This window comes from Enhydra lutris, unplaced genomic scaffold (assembly GCF_002288905.1).
Source record: "Enhydra lutris kenyoni isolate GAN:26980312 unplaced genomic scaffold, ASM228890v2 scaffoldscaffold93, whole genome shotgun sequence".
NCBI classification, from domain to species: domain Eukaryota; kingdom Metazoa; phylum Chordata; class Mammalia; order Carnivora; family Mustelidae; genus Enhydra; species Enhydra lutris.
The window spans coordinates 7007350-7021850 of NW_019154177.1; the positions used below are offsets into that span (position 1 = coordinate 7007350).

The window sequence follows — 14501 nt, forward strand, 5'->3', positions numbered from 1 at the left end:
TATTTGAGAGAGCGAGCACACATGCTCATGAGCGAGTGGGAAGGCTGAGGTGCAGAGAGAGAAGGAAAGAGAGAATTCCAAGCAGACTCCCCACTAAGCACACAGCCCCACATGGAGCTCGATCCCTGGACCCTGAGATCATGAACTGAGCTGAAACCAAGAGCTGGACGCTCAACTGACTGAGCTACCCAGGCACCCTAAATTTTACAGTTTCAACACCATAAATTCTAGCTTGGTGGTTAGGCAGGTGCAAATTTATTAAACATGTGCTATTAATGAATTAAAAAACGAAAGAAAAATATTTTGAGAAATAATTAGGACCTCAGCTTAAATATAAATTTGGCATGGGTCCTCTAAATAGGTCACACCACAGAACTGAGGTTCTCAAGCTTTCTTGATTCATGCCATACCTAGGCCAACCGAAAGAGCTAACCATCCTGTTGACTAAGTAGCAAGGTACTAACAACTTAATAAATACTTGTGTCTTAAATACCTTACAAAAATTTGTGTGAAAAAAGTAATACAATTAAATTGAAATAAATATATTTTTGTTTTATTCTAAAATTACCATCATTACGTATTAATGGAACATGTGCATCTGTTGGGCACTGCACAACTTCTCAAACCATGATATAAGATCGTCTTCAGTTCCTGTTCCACATTTTCACTTGATACTTGCTTTTCTGTCACAGCAACTGCCTAAAATCCAGTCTTAGACACAGCATCATGGAAAAGTGTGCATTCCAATGTTGAAATCCAACCATTTTGAGCGACTACTTTGCATGGTATCTGACAGATGTCACGGTTTCCCTCAGATGTTTAAAATATCCTGGGGTGCCTTAGGGCCCAGGCAAATCTTAAGAATATCTTCCCCCCCTCTTTCTTTTTCTCTTCTTTCTCTCTTTTCCTCCCTTCCCTCCCTCTTGCCCTTCCTTTACTTTCCTCTATGTTTGTGTTATGATGATAAAACTCGAGGTTCATTTGTAACTCCAATTCTCTCCCCATGACTGAAATCTTCAACCTGGACTGAAGTCAACAGGAAAGCATATGTTTTGACTGAAAGACATATGGAAATCTGGTGTTTAGACACATTTCTCTAGCAACAAAGCAAAGTTTTCACCAAAGAATTTTTTTCCGTTATCCAACTGACTATCTCCCACTGGATGAACCAGGGAAGGCAGAACGAAAGAGGGAGAAGGAGGGAAGGAGAGAGGAAAAAAACTTGATTAATAAAACTTCTTTATTTAAAAATGTGATGTACGAGGTGGGGACTTTGAGAGGTGACTAGGTCAGGAGGGTGGGACCCTCAGCAATGCAATCAGTGCCCTCGCGAGACACGGACACCGTCCTTCTGCCACGTGAGGTGCATAAGCATTCGGCCATCTCTGGAACAGGAGGTGAGTCCTCACAAGATACTAAATCGCCGGCGCCTTGACCTTGGCCTGTCTCGTCTCCAGAATTATGAGAAATACATTTCTGTGGGTTATAAGTCACCCGGTCGATGGTGTTGTTATAGCAGCTGGAATGAACCAAGACAGGTCTCTTCATAGCTTCCTTTTCAGCAGGAAGAGTCACTATTTAAAAAAAAAAAAAAAGGAAAAAAAGATTTGGGCACTAAGGGAAAATCTGAGGCACATCAGCGTTGCATTCACAAATGGCCAGTCAACCATCCTGTCATGGCTGACTCCGTACGCATCAGGATGGTCTACGTCATTCTAGGCCGACAGCAGCTTCACACAAAAGAAGTTCCTTTCTTGTTTTATCCACTTCCAGCACGTGCTGGTGTGGGGCTCTGCTCCTCGCACTCCCTCGGAGGACTCAGGCCGAGGACAGCTTCGTCCTGATGTGGCGGGAAGAGCATATGGCGACTGTACCCTGGCTCTTTCAACAGATGTTGATCGAGGATCTGACCTCGAAGATCTGACCCTTCCACTCCCCTTGCACTGGCCGACACAGGTCACGAGGCCAGGCCCAACTCCAAGGGGATAGGAGACATGCAGGAGCACCATGGGCAGGAAGGAGAGGAGGTAGAAAGGGGACGGCCTTCCTGATGACCACACTTGCTCAGAGGGCTCCCAGGCTCATCCTGTCCACAAGAGAACTGCACTGTCAGCAACAAACACACCCTTCCCCCTTCTCTCCCTCCTGCAGGAGGTCATGGGAAAAGGCAAGCTGGACGTGTAGACCCTAGCCCCCATCTAGCCAACTCTCACCAGGACGGCAAATGTTGCACATGACCTGGTTCCTGTTATGGGACTTTTGTATTTTCTGAACCTCTGAGCAAAATGAAGCTGCAGCCCAACTTGGGGTCAGAAACAGGAGAGGTGGCAGGGGTGACCCTGTATGGCTGAAACGATCCTTGAGAACCCCCACCACAGTGGGGGATGGGCAGTGGGGCTTTTGGATGGCTGGGTGTGCTCATTGTTCATAGGAAGGACGGCTCAGGAGAGCAGAGTGGAGGCAAGAACAACTTAAAGGGCAGGAGGGGATGAAATAGGGGAGAGGTAAGAGGGAGACTGGGGAAGGGTGAGATGGGGAGGACGAACACCCTTTTCATCTCTGGTCAGTTAGGGGCACAAAGCTCTTCTTATGTCCCACACAGTGTGACTCATAAGCATCCCAAATGCACGTCCCCCTGGGGGGCTCTGGGATGGGCCCGGGTAGGTCATCTGCATTGGAAATGTGAATTCCTCTTAGAAGCACACATGTACTAACACTAGCTTTGTTTTGCTTGTTTGTTTTGTTAGCTCACCAACCAATGACATAAATTATAATTTGGATTCCTTAAAAGACACCTAAAAGGAGGAGCTGAACGGGGGTGTGGGTTTAAAGATGAAATGTCCTACGGTAACCAGAGGGCACCTGATTCCCCTGGGCCAATACGATCCAGATAACATTTAAATTCTGGTGTTCATAGGATCACTTAGTACATCGAATCCTTTTATTGTGAAATAAATCATTGTATTTAGTAAATGCCAGTGATATCAGGTAGAGAGAATCATTTGATGTCATCGATCAGAACCATCAGAGAAGGGGCACAGCTGGTGTGAGACAAATCCAGTTTTTGGAAGTTCGTGGCTGCCAGAGAAGCAGGTAACTCCCCACACTTCTCAAAATGTCACCGAGAGTCCTTTACTTGGTGACTCTCCCTGTGCATTCGGAGAGAAGTCTTGTTCCAAACACAGGTTTCCCTATAAACTTTCCAGGACCACATCTACTGTGGAAAATAAGCTGTTTGTAGCATTGGGACTCCACACAAAGCATCCAGAGAAAGATACATTTTTAAATGTTTATTGAAGACTCAAAATTCTTCCCACGTCAGGAAAAGATGACCGGATCCACTGTCCAATTAAGCTCTGACTTGAAGACTGGAGGCTTGAAGAAAAATGCAACCATTTCCTGCTGCAGATAAACTGAAAGGAGCTTAATGTGAAAGATATGCCACGGCAATAGTTAGTAGGTGTCATGTCAAATAACGGATGGCCCAACGTGATGGGAGACAGGGTAAGCCTCATAAAAAGTACGGCTGACTCGGGGGCAGAGACCAGTGTAAATTCCGGCTCCTGGAGGACTGATGTGGTTGCTTTTCTGTTCGGTACAGATTTTAATTAGAAATGTAGTCTTCCTCACAAATGGTTCCATTAGTTGTGCTTTAATTATAGACTTTGACCAAAAGAGCCAGAAGGAGGGCAAACAGAGCCAGGCCTACAGACACCCCCAGTGCAGAGTGTCCACGGAGCTTTTGCAAGTGGAGCGCCATTCTGGAACTCACAGGGTCCCGCCGAACCGTGGAAGTGTGGGGCACTGAGCTCAGGTGAGTCCCAAGCCTTTTTCTGAAGTCCTATGAAGATGGAAACATAGAGGGGAAAAATGTGATTTTAAGATACAGAACAGGCCTACTGTGACTATCAGTCAAGCATGAGTCTCTCAAGGAAGGTTTTTTGTCTTTACTGAGATGTAATTGACATAGAACATTGTTATTAGTTCAGGGGGGCAGCAGAAGGATCCCGTGTTTTATGGACTCCAAAATGACCCCCACAGTAGGGCTGCTTATAATGTTGAGAGCCACACATAGTCATAATCTTTTTTCTTTTGATGAGAACGTATAGGATCTCCTCTTGGCAACTTTCAAATATGCAACATAGTAACTGTAGTCACCGCCCTGTGCTTGATACCCCCAGAGCTTACTCAGTGCTGTAACTAGAAGTTTCCACCTTTCCACCCTCTTCACCCACCTCGCCCACCCTCTCCACACCCCCACTCTGGCAACCACCAATCTCTTCTCCAGATCTATGAGCTCCATTTTTTTTTTTTTAGATTCCACATATAATCAAGCCCATATGGCATTTGTCCTTCTCGGACTTAATTCACTTAGCGTAATTCCCTAAAGGTCCATCCACGCTGTTGCAAATGGTAAGATGTCTCTCTTTTTTATGGCTGAGTAAGACTCACAAATACAGACACATGCACACACACACACACACAGGATATATATTACACATCTTATTTGGATAAAGAGACCGGACATTTAGGCTGTTTCCATGTTTTGGTTACCATAAATCATGCTACAACGAACACAGGGGTGAGTGTTTTCCCTTTCTTCAGATAAATATACAGAAGAGGAACTGCTGGATCATATGGTATTTCTGTTTTTAATTTTCTGAGCGGCCGCCATACTGTTTTCCACAGCGGCTGCACCAATTTACATTCTCTTGCAACACTGCCCTTTTCTCCACATCTTTGCCAACACTTGTCATTTCTTGCCTTTTTGATAACAGCCATTCTGACAGGTGGGAGGTGATAGCTCACGGTGGTTGTGATTTGTGTTTCCCTGATGATGAGGGATGTTTAGCATGTTCCGTGTACCTGTTGACCAACTGGATGTCTTCTTTGGACAAGTATCTACTCACATCCTTTGCCCATTTTTTTATCAGATTGTTTTTTCGCTAGTGAGTTATAGGAGTTCTCTATATATTTTGGATATTATCAGGTATCAGATATATGATTTGTAAATATTTTCTCCATTCAGGTAGTCTGCTTGCTTTGTTGATGGTTTTCTTTGCCATGTAGACGCTTTTTAGCCTGATGTAAGAAGAAGCGATCGCGTACTAACTTCTCCAGCATAGACACATTCAAACACCCACTGTGGGCCAGGTAGCCCCAAGTTAGGTATGAATAAATCACATTTCTTTGCCTTGAAGTATCAGGCCAAGTTCATGATTTTCCAGATAATACACAAAATATATATGAGAGGAAGAGAGAGAGAGTTAGTTTAAGGAGAAGCATAACATTTATGTAGAGTGGAATCATATAAAAAATGTACCTTTGGGAGATGGAACCATATCTACTCAGCAAAAAAAAGAGAATGACAGAGGAAAACTATGGAAGCTGTTTTATTCTGCAAACATATCCCTCCGGGTGGAGAGTCCCAAGATGCCCCAAACATGAAGAGGGAGCTGAAGGGTGTCGGTGGCCACAGGGACAGGCCCACCGCACTAATTTCCTGGTAGTCTGTGTTCCCTGATGCTTTTTACTGGGGGGGGGTGTGTGCAGAGGTGTGGGGAGGGGGGACCTGGCTGTCTCAAGACGGTTCTAGCTTTTCAAAGCATAACTTTAATTCTATTACATAAGATCTCCGTCTTATCTACAGGCTTTAGAATTGCTGCCTCCCCTGCTGAGACCTGAAACACCACTCAGAGATGGATATGGAAGCGGGCAGGAGGGTGTGGACGCGAGGAACAATGTGGGGGGACGAGGGGGCAACCCAGAGACAGGACAGCATAAGGCATATCTGCGGAAGAACAAGAAACCCACAGCAGCACAAAACATGTTTCAATAACTATTTTATTTTGCTTATTCTTCCTTCCAAGCTCCCTAAGACCCTCTTGTTGACACCTGCGTCCTCTGGGTGGGGACTGGGAGTTGCAGCTCACCGTGCACAGTAGATGCAAGGAAACCGTACCTTCCAGAAGGAAACAGTGGCCTGAAGGCACAGGGTGCACCAAAGGGAGGGAAGAGAACGGGAGTAGAGGATCCAGTGGTGAGTCGAGGCGGAAGGTGATGAGCATCTATGTTAGGATGGTGGCAGATGTACCCCTGGAGAAGGAGGGACCACGGACTTTTGATGGAGAACCCACAGGACCTGAGTTCAGATGAGTGAGTAACGAGAGGTATAGAGAATACGAAGGGGGAAATGAAAATAACTTTCAGAATCCAGTTTCCACCGGCTAATGCTTCCATGTGAGAGACGTGCTAGGATTCTTGCTTTGATGCTAGGAGACTCGTTGCAAAGTCAAAATCAAAAACCGAGAAACAAACTGCTAACCACCGGATAAATCTGCCAATCCGGTGCCAGTCAAATTAGGGCTCACTTCTGCGCTCCACAGGTATCTGAACCGACCCCCTGCTCGTGTCCATCCCTCGAGAAGGGGGCACGCAGCGGAACAGACGAGCTTTCTTCCCTGCGGGGGCGGGGACAGTCACCAGAGCTCACAGGTCCACCCAAAGCTGCCCCTGCCTCAGGGGACCATTCTCTCGTGAATCTGGCTTTCTGTGTGATACTTTGGAGCTAAGAATATGCTGACAAACTTTTAGTTTGCCTAAAAGTAGTCTCAGTATCTCAAGGACAGCCCTCATCTGGACCCAGCAGCCAGCCTCCGGAGAGAACGTAGTTCTTCTTTGCTGCAATGACATCAGGGATGAGAGTTCTTCAAAGCAGCGAGGCTCTCTGTCTACTTCACCCTCAGGCTTGGCCCTGCGGCTGCGGGGATGGAGCGGGGACACAGCGGGGACCCGGGAAGTGTTTAAATGTGACCGAGTGAGTGAATGGGAGTGCACATTCCAGAGGACAGGACACATAGATGATTAAAAAACGTGCCTCTCCGTGTCTCTCGTGACCTGTGTGTCCTGTGATGGGTGCAGGGAACGAGTCTACAGGAATCCTAAGGTGTTTCCCCTAGAGATTAAAGCTTCTTAAATTTGGATTTACGAGACCATCCTTGAGAGGCTAATTCATGTCTCATCGGCCCAAGTTTGAGATTTTTGAGACGCACATGGCTTTGAAAAGCCAGTGAAGACTACAGACTGTATCCCGAAAAATGTGGGGGTGCCTGTGCCCATATGCACTCAGCCCCACTCACACCTCCACTTCAGAGAGCCCAGCTAGGGGTCCAGCCAGACAGCGTGGGGACTGACGCTTTCTGTTCAGGAAAAAGTATGAATACAAAGTTAAGTACAGGGTATGGAAGGGGCCCCTCCCAGAGTGAGCCCCTGAAACGCAGTCTCTCCTGGCTTCTGGAAGACTCCCCCTCTGTTCTGCCCATCCGTCTGCATGCTGGACCCTGGTTCTACATCTGCCATTCCAAACTGTCCCTTGGGGATCGCTGGCGCCCAGCCAGGGGTCAGGCGGCCCTGAGCAGGAGGAGGCCACGTCTTAAAGCACTGAGCATCTGTGTTTATAGAACCTTCTGCTTCCCAAAGCTGCCTTGTAGCTAATGTGTTTGCGCTCTCCACCTTGACCTTCGATGACTGTTCCACAAAATTTCTGCTCCTTTTTCTAACTCATCTATCACAAAATTTTGCTCCAAATATGAAAGTTACCTAGTGAATTACCAGAGTGGATGATCTGCAGATGTGTTCTTCCCTGGGCATTTCCTTATCCCCTTCCATACCCGCCCACCACCCAATCCCAGCAAACAGCTAGTCTGTCTGAAGGTAAGGGACCCTCCCATCCCCAGGGGCCGTGCCTGCAGCACAGAATCTCACAGACAGCAGCGGGCGGGGCAGCCGCGTCCACCGGTCCTGCAGCTCTCCGGAAGATCAAGGTGGGCACCTGACAAGCAACACGGCAGGAGAGAGACAATGCGGCCTGTCTCTACCACACTGTGCTTGTTTTACAACGTCACCTTTTACCGATCCAAGATCTTGATGAAAAGAATTTGATGATACATTTTTAAATATAAGATTGAGAAAAAAACTTCTCAGCTGGTAGTAGTCAGCAGGATTATGCTGAAGGAAAAGTAACTTAAAAATTTAGGAGGGGCACCTGGGGGCTCAGTGGGTTAAGCATCTGCCTTTGGCTCAGGTCATGTTCCCAGGGTCCTGGGATCGAGCCCCGCATTGGACTCCCTGCTCGGCGGGGAGCCTGCTTCTCCCTCTCCCTCTGCCTGCTACTCCCCCTGCTTGTGCGCTCTCTCTCTCTGACAAATAAATAAATAAAATCTTAAAAAACAAAAAAGGAAACAGAAGGACTGTCTCTTGAAGTCCAAGATATTCCAACATTTCAACATACAACTATGGCAGACCTCTATATAGTCAGAAGCAACATTCATGAATAGGAAATACTGTAGCATTTCTATGATGCAATTTACACAAAAAGTGCTCTTAGGTGAGATGATAAGTAACCGATGCTAATATAAAAGTTTATATATGCACACAGACACACAGATTTAGAGAAAAACTCAGTACGGCCAATAATTCCGGGAAGTAAACAAAAGGCGCAAACCTTCCCTAAATTTCTTAAACATTATTACCAAAGGTTATTAATTCTTGAAATTCAAGACGCACTTCCCTCTCTCACACTGTGACACGCCCACTATGGGAAATGTTATTGCTTGCTAAAACTAAGGAAACACCAACACTCAAACTTACACATTTTAAGAAATCAAACTCCACTTAGAAATGCCTTTTTCAAAACAGAAATTTGAAACGAGGCCGGATAGGACCATTGTTTGATCAAAAAGATCCCTGAGTGTATCCAGTTATAGCAAACTAAGGACAACACTGAGAAAGTGTTCACTTTGATCAATATGGGCTATTCCTCCCACCCCCATAAATCTCACTGTTTCCTTGATTCATCTCTAAACATTCTTGCTAATTCTTAAAGTATCCTACTAATTTTCAAAAGTACAGCTTATCAAATCCTACTGAAGTAATAAATCTGTTAAAGCAGAACCAAGTAGCTACACTGAAAACAATACCAAACAAAAACCACTTTGATGTTTAGGAAATCTATGGATCAGACTTCAACCAGGTGGAGATACATGAAGACTTCAGAAAAGAGAATGCGGTCCGGCTAGATGGTAACGACAGTCCATCTTGAGTTCTGCTCCGTGAGCAGCTACCCGTGCATGGCTGGGAAGAGGCAAGGGAGCCCTACAACACCTGAGCACATGCGGTGTACTGAGGCCAAGTGGGACCCGTGCTGGGGCTGGGAGCACCTGGGTTCTGGACGCTAATCCCACCTCCATCTTAGGAGTTGGGGGCAAATGACTTAGCCTCTCTGTTCCCACATAAAATCGCCTAAGAAATGGAGCTACTGTTAGTATTTTCACATCACAGGGTGTTAGGAGGATCAAGTGAGATAGGCATGTTAAGTGTTTTGAGCACATAAAAACTCAAGGTTAACACATTCCGTGGTGTTCTGCGGTCCTAATGGAATTGGCAAACTGTCTCAGATACTCTTTTTGTGAAATTAGAGTCACTATTTTATTTGCTTCTCAAATATGGTTAATTGATCTAGGCTATTCCTGTCCCTTCCCCATCATCAGGAGACACACGGTATATGACGAATGGGCACGGGTTCCAAATTCTGGCAGGGCAGACACTGAATCCAGGGTCACACATGTGGCGGCTGTGTGACCTTGGGCAAGTGGTTTAAAGCCCTGAAGTCCTAGTTACCTCTTCTACGAAGCAGAGATATCAATATCTACCATAAGAGGATGTCGAGAGGGTTCGGAGTGATCTGCCCAGTGCCCAGGTCGGATGCCTGGAATGCAGAAAGTCCACACGAAGGGCTATTACATCCCAGGAGCACGACCCGGAACATGGAGACGGCCAGAGTTGCCAGAGTTCCCCACAGCACCTGTCACCAGCACAAAGACGAAGACGTCCTGTCCTGGGTACTCCCCTCGCGCGCTAACCCACGACGGAGAAGCTATGCCTCCTTCCTCGGAGTGAGCCCTCTAGACCGGTTCTTAACTACAACCATCTCATACATGAAGGTAAACTTGAACTCCACAATTTACGAAGACGGGTTCACCGGTCACATGTTCCAGGGGCTCATTTTTATATCTGCTTTTTCCTTTGATATTTAGTTTTGTTATAACTTGTTTTTTTCCCAAGGAAACTAAAAAGTAAAGGGGTCCCTCTTGATCCCACAAAGGTTTTATGTTCTGTGTCCTGACTGAACCAGCCAGTTTCCCTCTGCCCTCTGTTTGCCCCTTACTTCCTCTTGTTGTTTTCCCAGGGCTCAGTCAGACGGGACCTCCTGTAGGAAAAACTCTCTCAACCAGCACCAGCCCCCCATGAGTGATACGCTTCCCCTCCATGGGGCTGGGCATCCTGCTGGCCAGCCCGAGTCATGGCACTTGTCAGTGGTAGTAAATGTCCCATCTGCTCCCACGTGATCCCACGTGCACTCGAGAGGAGCCCCACCAGCACGTGTCCCGGGCCCCACATCTTGGTGGTGGGCAGTGCTGGCTGTAAGGATATCTGCCTTTTTACCTGCTCCTTAGTACTACAGATGCACATTTTATACAGGGGTATAAACTGCCATTTACCTATCCTAGGATTTCTTACTAGACTGTGGGCTAGATGGAACAGAGGGTCAACCACCATCTATACCACATTGTATAACAATAAAATAGCACTAGCAGGGAAGAACTTGCCAGCAGAGAAGTAGCATGGTACACTGATTTTCTATTGCTACTTCAGTAAATTGCCACAAACCTCAGGTTTTAACACAAATCCATTAGCCTGCAATTCTGGAGGTTGGAAATTCAAAAAATCAAGGTGCTGGCAGAGCTGCATTCTTTCTGGCAGTTCTAGGGGAGAACTGGCCTCCTTGCTCTTTATCTAGCTTCTAGAGGCTTCCTATATCCGTTGGCTTGGGGCCTTTTCTCTTGTTTCAAAGCCAGTAGTATAGGCTTTTCAATGAGGATCCTTGTGATTCACACTGGGCCCATGGGGATAACCTGGGATAATTTCTCATCTCGACTTTTGATTGAATCACATACCTGAAGTTCCCTTCCACCATGTAAAGCAGCACATTCACAGGGTGCTGGGATCAGGACGTGGGTTGTCTCGTGTGTGTGTGTGTGCACGTGCACTTGTGTGTGTGTACGTGTGTGTGTGCACGCGTGCTTGTGCGTGTCTGTGCATGAGCACGTTGCTGCTCCTGGCATATGTGACTTCCCCATGTTCTCACTGTCCCACCGGAAGGTGTGCTCAGTTCAGGCAGAGCTAAACCAGCTACAGGAGAGAATGCTCCAACAGACCCAATGTTTTCCGTGTTACAGGGAAAAGGGGCACCAGGCAGCTCTGGGGGGATGTGCCGCTGGCCGGCCCCGAATCCTCCTGGTGGAGGAAGACGGGGCCTCCAGGCTCAGCCTCTGCTCACACAGACCTGCTAAGTCACCGTGTTTGTCCTGCTCATGGCTTTTTCGGCCAAAAGAGACAAGGACCTGAAGGAGGTGGTCAATGAGTGTTCTCTGAAGGGGTATTTGTTCTTCTGTCTGTTCCTTTCCATTCTATATTTATATTTTTGTACAGGTGCCAACATCCTGCCCTTTTTTTGGGAGCTGGCTGGGCTTGGCCTTCCAGGGGAAAGTCATGGTGCTCAGAGGCCTCTCCTGCAGTTCCTCCCTCAAGAATATTTATAACTTGCAATGCGTGAAACGGCCACAGCACCAGAAGCCTAACGATCCAGGAGGACAGGTGGACCACAGCCTCTATATAAGAACACCACGGAGACGAGAACCTTCAGGCGCTGGTCACCACGAGCCCGACACCGTTCTAAGTGCTCTAATGTGCAAACTCATTCCCCCCAAGTGCCCAGGGAGGCTGTTAACATGACCCAATCCCAACCTGCCCGCTGACGGGGACGGCTATGTGCGGCGAAGCCCATGCGAGGCTTGGCTTCGGTCCTGCGAAGTTCAGCCTTGGTGATAACACATCAGAGGTCCATTTCTAACGCCAGACAGAGAAGTGAGAAAACCCAGGGCACGGCATGCCACACGGTGATCGGGATGGGGATTCCTTCCAAGCCGACTTTACCCACTTTACCTGCCACTGCATCTCACAGACGCAACGGTGTTGTTTTGTGTTTCTCGGCAGAAGGCCATTCTAGGAAAGCCAGGCCAGGCCCCACGCCCTGTGGGGTCGCTGCACCCCACCTGTCCTGCAGTTGTGAGCCATGCTGACACTCTGTAAATGGGACCTGGAGGTGGCACAGTGCTGCATTTTCTCTGAAAACACACACACACACACACACACACACACACACACACACACACTCTCTCTCTCTCTCTCTCTCTCACTTGGTCTGCTCACATTAGAACATGTTGCAAAATGTGTTTTAATGAGGAACAGTTGGTCTGGTTCTGCTCAACCAAAAGATATCCCTGGAAGAGAGTCGCCACCTGTCTTCCCATCTTGCCGTGCCGCGTCTAAATGAGTTCTGCTGTCCCCGACACCTGCAGGTGTTGCCAGGTCCACGTGCCAGCTGCCTTCCATGGGTTGACAGACACCCTTGTCCCCGTGCTTCGGGTCCTCACCAGCTACGAGGACATACAGGGGAGTGAGGGTGCCAAGCTACCCTTCTCACCATTTTTCCCGACGATTCCTCAAACTGGGAACATCGTAATATCGTATAATTAGGAGCGCCCGATTATCTCTGAACCAAAGATCTTAGTAGTTTCTAGTTCTTGAAGTCTCTGTGGAGAATGTTCTATGCATTGTCCATGAGCCTTGTCGGTACACTGGCACGTAATGAGCTCCACAAATTAAACCCGGAATCAGTTACACCTTTTCATTTATTTGGGGAGAATATTTCCGGATAAAACATCTGCCACAGAGTTACATGCTGAGAGCACAGACCTGTCAGCCTTTCTATATCACTTTTGGGCACTGGCTATTCTAAATTCGACATTATTTATATGTAATTTCCTGCACAACCTCTCAGCTCAAATGTGTAGTTGCTATCAGGTCATTAACATCACAAAGAAAGAAAAATTTAAATCAGAACATACCCGCACACTGAAATCACTATGATCGTGTTTTAAGTCTTGTTTTGGTGACAGCAGAGTAAATACAAGGCTTTGCTAATAAGGCCAAAAATAAATTATTAAACTATCTGCCATATGATCAAACGCATTTCAGATTATATTCTGAATAATTCTACCTTCACATTCACCAAAGGAAGAGCTCACATGTGCGTCTGCCTGGTCTGGGCAACCCTCTCTTTCAGGACGTCCAACCCTCTGACTTGAACCCAGCCCCAGTGGAAGAAAGAGATACTCACACCAAAAATCAAAGCTCGGCATCGATGCATCACCTAATGATTATTTTCTGTGAGAGAGTAATTTGCCCGACTCAAGAGATCCAAAAACAACTCTTAAGCTCTGAATGTCTTTTAATGGGTTCAAAATATTACGTGTAAATTTTTCTCATGGCTCAAAGGCATTGTTAGGGCTGGAAGGGGAAGCTACTGGGGATGAAGACAAAGCTGTCTGATAGCTCATAGCTCAAGAGAAATTAGAGTTTAGCATCACCGTCTTGTTTTTTTCCTTTTTTCAACTGAGCCTGCACATATGGCCTATGCAGAAAAGCTATCAACACCAAATATGTGATCAATGTAAGGAAATTATGTTAAAATATACATTCTGCAGTACAGTATGTTATCAGAAAAGACCCTCAAAATCTCCTGACTCTGTAAAGTCTGCTTTAAATACAGTTATCTCTGAAAGTTATCTCTATTGTGAGTGCATTTTAATTCCCAAAATACATACTTAAGGAAGCACCTCTTAATGCAAGTACCCTAATGTTAACTGTTGCCTCAGACCCCAATAATCCGGAATGAACAATGGTGGTTCCAGCCTTCGTAAGGCCTCCTTACCCCTCCAGTTGTAGGCTTCTACCTGAATTCTGCCATCCTTTTTGAAGTTCCTAATCTTTTTTTATCTTGACACCCTCCGTCCATTCACATGCCTGACTCTGGCCTAGTTCCTGGCTTGTTACATTTACCAAATAAATGCGTGGGCTGCAGGGTAGAAGAAGGGGATCTAGAATTAATAGCACAGCATAAAATCTTTGCCCATAGTGGGATGTTGTCCTTTGTCTATATGTAACCTCCTTAGTTCTACAAAAAACAAGGGGCTGCGAGCTCTGCTTGAAGGGTATGTTATCAGAAGTCTGGCATCTTAGCCAGGGATGCATTTATTTTTACTTCTTATCCACTGTTATTTAAATTTTCTTCTTCCAAGAGAAGGCACATAGAGAAGACTTTCTTAATAGCCCCACTTAAAACCCAAGCTATTTCTTTACTATATCAAAATATGGAAATTAGGGGCACCTGGGTGGCTCAGTGGGTTAAGCCTCTGCCTTTGGCTCCGGCCGTGATCCCAGGGTCCTGGGATCGAGCCCCACGTCGGGCTCTCTGCTCAGCGGGGAGCCTGCTTCCCCCTCTTTCTCTCTTCTGACTGCCTCTCTGCCTACTTGTGATC

The 14501-nt window shown here is 46.6% G+C and overlaps 1 protein-coding gene across 2 annotated transcripts in view; it reads right to left on the minus strand.

Annotated features, from left to right (window-relative positions):
- Nucleotides 1-1258: 1258 nt before the first annotated feature.
- The window catches only part of LOC111138564 (CDK5 regulatory subunit associated protein 1 like 1), a 653240-nt gene continuing 639997 nt past the window's right edge, over nucleotides 1259-14501 (minus strand). For both annotated transcript variants that reach the window (XM_022490583.1, XM_022490584.1), the window contains exon 15: nucleotides 1259-3841. In XM_022490583.1, the coding sequence (XP_022346291.1) occupies nucleotides 3653-3841 (189 nt within the window). In that variant the 3' untranslated portion in view covers nucleotides 1259-3652. The remainder of the gene's footprint in view (nucleotides 3842-14501) is intronic.